The following is a 6,595-nucleotide window of genomic DNA, read 5'->3' as shown; positions in this document are numbered from 1 at the left end:
ATTCGCAGATCATGACATCAAACTCTCAGGACGATACTCAGGCGCCGTCGCCAACTCCAAGGTCGGATGCGCAAACCGAGGAGCCAACAAGTGCAATACCGACGGAATCTCATAGCAAGGATCCGACGGAGGATGCTATATCTGCATTCCTGGCATCGCCTACCACCAGGAGCTACTTGTGGCACTCGCCAAGCTATACCGAGTCGCCCAGTCTGACTCCGACACTGCAAGATGCGGCGAGTAGCATTTATATCCTATCCAGCTCATCTTCGACGGTACGAATGCCTAATAGTACCAACACAATCCGAGTAGGACAGGGCCTGGTAATCATTCCAACCTCAGTATCTTTGGCGAAGCAGCAACACGACCTTATTACACCTACAACCCCTTCTGCAACTTCTGACCTTTCATCCCCAGTTTCTGTCGGTCCTTCGCACACTGCAACGCCGCAGACTTCACCTAAAGACTATTCTCTTCCGCGCCACCAGCTAATCGTCCTTGTCATTGGGTTCTTCAGTTTTCTCGGTCTGATTCTCCTTGTCTATTTCGTAGAAAGCAGGAACGCTTTCAAAAAAATGGTTAAATCGAGTACTAGGCATCAAAGAAGGGAAAGTAGTACGGTGGAAATTTGTTGAACGAGATAGCTTGACCGAGGAGAAAGAACAGGAGAAGCACGAGTGTTCCTTCAGCCTCTGCATCATGCCGCCGACGCCGGAGGTACATCCCAAGGCCGAGCTGATGCCTACGGTGAAATCGCCATGGTTGACGCTCCCTTGGCAGATGGTTCCCAGTAATGACACCAAGTGATCTTTGTTGGGAGCAGCTGATATCAATGGTCGTGTTTCGGGGAGCCGATGGTCGGCTTACTCCTCGACGGGCACTTCCTCTGCCCCCTCTTCTGGCTCCTCATGGTTGTGGCACGGAGACCACGAGTCGGTGCCGGAGAGAAAGAGTGTGCCTTTGCTATCGCCGGAGGTGTTCGTTACGCTTCCTTTGGGGTATTCGCAGTCTAGGAACTGGAGACAGGAAAGCGCGCCTGGTGATTGCGAGACCAGAAAATTGTTAACAACGATGTCGATGAGGGGCAAAGGCAAATATGGAACTTTGTAGGAGTTCTGACGGATTTATCATATGACTGATGTTCGTTTCTTTCTTTCTTTAGGGTATCTTGATCGGCGTATCCTAATAACGAGTAGCCTTTCTTCGTTCACATACCAGTGGTGGCGATACTTCCGTTTAAACACCAAGGGAAGACTTCACAATTAACATAATGTGGAGTGATGAAAGCTGAACCTGGCGCTAAGCATAGTAGGCGATCAGACTCGTAGACTTAATACACCCGCTCTCCTAGAACTAAGAGTGACTCCTAGTTCGGACGATGGGTGCCTTCTACACCCTTTTTGGAAGAGGCACTCTCCTACCCCAGACTGTAATGGTCGGGACAATTAAAGCCCACAAAGATAGGATCCGATATTTCGTTTCAAGCCTTTGGAAGGATACAACTATATAATATCCCTTGGTTATGTGATTCATGTTTTTCCGGAAGAACGACTGCAGTAAAGAATGATTTTACAGGAATAGGCAAGGCAGGCTACACGCCAGCGCACACAATTTTCGGTCAAATCTGGCGATGATGTCATTCGAACTGGGGTGGGGAGCGGTACTCCTATACTCTGTATAATTACCAGTTTTGAGAATGCAGAGGTTGTATATATTTATATATTAAAGTGTAAAAGTGTACTGCGACTGTGATTCGAGGAAATGTCCTGTGAACATGTCTGGGAATGACCTTCTGAGAATATTGACATCCTGAGAAAAGCTTTGGGTCTGCAGACCAACGGTTTTCAAGGCCGCACTTCCCTGAAATTCTTCATCCAGCTGGTTTATGACAGGACCTCATCGTTCAGACAAAGTTTTAATCACGTTGTCATTGCTCAGGCTGTTATTTCAGGGAATATCCAATCCGAACTATTTCAGATACAATGCCATTGGATTGAAGCATAAAAACAATACGGTGAATTATGATCTTGAGAAAACAGGGTTTTTTGAATGAGATAAATGTTGGAATGGATACTAAGAAGTTATAAGACCGATTGTGTGCACATGAACTCGCCGATATTCTAATGACCTAGGGTCAAGCAAGTTGGCTTGTAAATGTCCAACGAAGGTGGGAGCTTAATACTGTAAAGTTTCTCAATGTTGCAGGGCTCAATGCCATCCCATCCAGGCTCACGAAGTTCGAATTTCTCTACTGCCGATCTATCAAACAACGATGCATCAGTATTAGGACCCTGCAGGACGAAATAAAAGCTTCGCAAATTCGGTCATACTATACGTGCCAATATCTCGGTAAGTTTCAATTTGTCCCTTTTCATGAAGTGGCTCCCGATCCCATACTCGCATTTGAAGTGGATAAAGATCGCACCGAGCCAGTATGTCGTTAAGCATGGCAGACCGCATAGTAGATGATGTCGACAGATTCGAATTGCATGTTGAATATGTCGAATCGGGTGATGTAAGTGAAACATTGTTTCACGGCTTGTGCAGACCTTTCCTTGTCTCTACCAGTATATGTCGAAATTTAAGATCACAAACCTTACGAAAAGCTCCAACGATTCGAATACTCGATATTGGGAAATTTTCCGCTCTGAAGAGTTAATGGGGGTTTGTTCTCCATAGAGCCAAGTGCTGCGTTGCTGAGGTTCGCCGGAGTCTCAGACTCAGTTGCCACCGCGGTCCGTGGTATGCGTTCTGTAAATTCTAAATTTAAACGCTGAATGATTTCGCCACGCCTGACGTTTACTCACTGCAGGGTTAAAATCAGAATATCACTTCCATCTATCAGATATTTGAAACGGCGGTATCGTTCAATTCCGAGCCGAGACAAGTCGTCACCACGGTATGAAATCAAGACGGTCACTTCCATTTCGGGAAGGTCGCCAGTTCTCTTCTACCACCAGCCTTTGTGCTGTTCAGACTTGGGATCGCCGTGGGCCCGACTGCATTCGAAGCAACGACCTCAGGCCGTCACGTCTCACACGGTAAGCCGCGTGATATCGCAACCACCATAAATTTTTGTCTCACATGTACGGTCTCAGCGCATACAACAATATGGTACGAATTACCAATGAGTCATACAGCTCAAAACCAAGTCCCGGCCACCGAACGCTCCAGAAAAAAGTACGAAACTATAAATCATTTTCTGTTGCTGTCGTAAAAAAGGAAGGGCCTTCTGACAACGATATCATCGCCCCTCTATCGCGCTCCCCCTTGCCGAAACTGGATAATATATATGGTTGGAGACACCCTGCTGAACTCGACTATCTGGACACCGTTGATTGGTCGAAAGCCGACGTCATCAAATTCCTCGTCACGCATTGCTTCTCCGTTCTGGGTAGACCGCCCCACTAGGGCCGGTGGACTACCGTCACATTGGGAGACGGATCAACGACGGACATCCCTACTCCATACCGTATCCCTCTCATGTTCGCTGCCGACTTTCAATGGACATCTCTCCAGCTGGTTCTCTCTGTTGACGCAAAGTTTCAGAAGAAGGAATGGGATGAGTTGAAAGGAGGGATACTTCATGTTGCGCGGCTGTGCGATGCCATGCTGAGAGCAGCTCGGAGAGCCATGGGTGTGGGAATGAAGCATACATGGCTCTGCAAGGCGTTCGACAGGGCGCTCGTGAGATATCATCTGGGTTGGCTTCTTTCTGATCCAGGGAATGTTCAGGAGTTTTGGGATTCGTACGGAAAAGAAGAGTATGAGAAGGATCCCGTTAAGCTTGGTGTGTTCTAAGATAGTCCTTTCTGATAAAATGTTCATATGGTTGCATCTAGACTGGAAGAGATGGGTTTTGAAGGGGTATAAAGGATTTAAGCTCCACGAGGGGCAGATAGAGGGCGGTATCACGCTATACCATTGGATGCGTGGTTTGAAGGAACATCAGGGCGATTGGGTATGGGATCCGGCCGATGAGCTTCCATCATCTCATTCTGCCCTGAAGTATCTTGAACTTTGGAACAAAACAGGGATTTGGGGGAAAGACTTTGAAACAGCGGCATCAACAGATTTGAGTTCATCATCCCGCCTGCCAATCTGTCCTGTGATACTATGGATATTGATCCAATGTCATCAGAGATTTCTGTCCGTTTCCCCTTCTTACAACACTGAAGCGCTCTCACACGTTATACAGAGTTTGTCTCTAGACGAAAGGCATATCTTTTCTCATGCCGAGTTCTTCGAAATTATTTATAGTCGCTTCAAGGAACAGGAACAGCGGATCTCCCTGCTCGAGATGGAAGTTCAGAACTTGAAGCAGGGTACTTTGAATATTACATTCCCATCGTGTCCCTCTCCTCTCCGGAAAACATTCGTACCTGCGCGAAATTTCCCTGATATCCGGGATAAAGATTGCAAAAGTTTCTGGAACCATCCACTTGACCGTTTCCTGGCCCGAGGCTGTTCAGAGGATCCGGAACCTGTAGTGATGTCGAGTTCACTCGCTGAGGGAGATATAGATGAGGCATCTTCAGCTGGACCAATAAAGTCACTGTGGAAACTCCGGAGGACCGGCAAATAGATCGCTGCGATGGGCTTAATTTATCTGTCGTGTGTTACAGTCTCTTCGTAATCAGACGTCATCATTTCTGCCATTGACACTTGGTTAGGATTACTTTCACAGCATTCTGTCGCTACCATAGAATATCACAGTCCCCCCGCTGTCGCAAACAGCTCTTTCATGGGGTCCTCTAACTCGCAAGCGCCGTTTCCGCTTTATCAGCCATTTTTTTCATCATCGAAAGTCTCTCCTCCATTATTCGACAGTCCTCTCTAGCCTCTACTTCCGATCTCCTGCTTTCCGCAAGCTCTCGTTTGATCGTCTTCATTTCATCATTCGAATCCGACAGTTGTCTTTTCATTGATTCGACCTCTGCAGCGAGCCTTGTACGTTCGGCTTGCATCTCCTCGGCAAGAGAATGGTAACCTCCTTTGATATCATCCAGTAATTGGTCGATTATGGAGACAGAGGCTGGGATTCTATTATGTATTGTCAAAGTACTCTCTTGTGAAGCGGAAAGTGGTAGTTCGCCAGAATCATCGTCACGGAGAAATTTAGGACCACGCATTCTTTGGTTGGTACGTGTCTCTTCCTCTCCTGCTTTCTCTTCCTTCTCACGTTTCCATTTGGTGGAATGTGTGTGTGGCACTCGTCTCGACGAGGAGTTATTCCAACATTGCATTCCTGCATCACAATCCCTAGATCGAGAAGCGATGCAGTATTTGCAGCGAAGTCCCTTGTACCTTTTGCGTCCTTCTGGGGAGTTAATCGGCACCCCAATCGCTTTTGCTTCGCAGCGGATTCCTGCTATCTGGCATTTCTAACATTGTAGGACATGCTTAGCAATAAAACGTAAATGTACGGATGACGTACTGCTTCGTCGAACGTCGGAGCCTTGAGAGACCAATCACTGATATCTACAGGCCTATTCGTTCGACTATGTGGTTTCACACTTTTTTCTAAGGCCTGTACCCATGGGTACTCCAGATACAATAGTTGTTTGAATTCACCATTGGTCATAGCTCTCGCCGCGTAAATAATTTGGTCGTTCTCCTTCAACAATGCCTCTTTGAGAGGGACCAAGGCTTCGTACGAGTATTTGTCCCAAGTTTCGTTACCATTCCATGGTCGATACCCAAGCCTCTTCTTCTCTCTATTCCATATTTTCTTGCACACAATATTAGAGAGCGAATGAGTCGAGACTGAAACTTACAATGCATTCCTTCTTATACAAATGGACTTCTGCTTTCTTTCTAGACAAATTAGATACCGGTAATGCTTTCACTGCGTCTATCTTTATATTTGGCTGAACAGTGGAGTTTGAGAAAAGCTGAACATACAACCGAGTAAGAATGAGCATCACGGCGATCGGGAGACTCACTTCGTCAATACCTTCACCGTTCGAGATCACAGAATTCAAATGGGACATCGGGAACCAATTCTCTGGAATAACTTGGAGAAAGCACTCGTTGTTCTCCCTCTTTCACAAAAATAGCTGGTGAGATGCGATAGAAAACTTTGCGAAGAAAATGCCGGGTCCATGAGAGAAGAAGCAAGAAGCAGTCTATGAGGGTCCGATCAATGAGTCAAGAACACAATCTCTGGAACATTGAAATGAGCTCTTTGAATCCCGCACATCCAATGTTTGGGCAAACTCGATACCATATACAATTGCCAATATCCAGCAAGAAGGGGCTGCGCAGCCGAGTAAAGGGGAAAAAAAGGGCCGTAGACGCATGGTGCAATGTTTTCCAGACTTCGATGCGTGAATGGCAATTCTGAAGCTGTTTATATGCATCGATGCAGTAGTAATCACAGCAAAAGATAACATAGATGCTGAAAATCAGCGGAAGAATACTACATCATAGCGGTTTGTCATGCATAGTGATGCTGTAGCCTTAGGTACGCACGTCGGGGATGAAGTTCAGTGCTATTTCCGAAATTTGATGGCCCGCTTTGGCCATCACCGCCTTTTTCTGCAACGACGCCTGTCGGATAATCATCGGACATCTTACCTGACAGGCTCGATTT

At 46.6% G+C, this 6,595-nt stretch overlaps 2 protein-coding genes across 2 annotated transcripts; one reads left to right on the top strand and one right to left on the bottom strand.

Moving 5' to 3' along the window:
- Positions 1–2,154: 2,154 nt before the first annotated feature.
- BT62DRAFT_998273 (uncharacterized protein) lies at positions 2,155–4,401 on the top strand (the record flags this gene model as incomplete). The annotated part of the gene is made up of 10 exons (XM_043190716.1): positions 2,155–2,167; positions 2,206–2,349; positions 2,380–2,432; positions 2,548–2,664; positions 2,846–2,899; positions 2,977–3,041; positions 3,099–3,369; positions 3,412–3,790; positions 3,843–4,108; positions 4,261–4,401. The coding sequence occupies 10 exons, from the start codon at positions 2,155–2,157 to the stop codon at positions 4,399–4,401; spliced, it is 1,503 nt and encodes a 500-aa protein (XP_043033006.1).
- Positions 4,402–4,754: 353 nt separating this feature from the next.
- BT62DRAFT_998272 (uncharacterized protein) lies at positions 4,755–6,574 on the bottom strand (the record flags this gene model as incomplete). Its single annotated transcript, XM_043190715.1, has 6 exons — positions 4,755–5,384; positions 5,438–5,731; positions 5,778–5,894; positions 5,946–6,044; positions 6,227–6,348; positions 6,475–6,574. 6 exons carry the CDS (start codon positions 6,572–6,574, stop codon positions 4,755–4,757), a joined length of 1,362 nt encoding a protein of 453 aa, XP_043033005.1.
- Positions 6,575–6,595: the final 21 nt, after the last annotated feature.

This window comes from Guyanagaster necrorhizus (assembly GCF_019112545.1).
Source record: "Guyanagaster necrorhizus MCA 3950 unplaced genomic scaffold BT62scaffold_70, whole genome shotgun sequence".
NCBI lineage: Eukaryota > Fungi > Basidiomycota > Agaricomycetes > Agaricales > Physalacriaceae > Guyanagaster > Guyanagaster necrorhizus.
The sequence above is the reverse complement of the archived record's forward strand: the minus strand, read 5'-3'. Positions and strand labels throughout refer to the sequence as shown.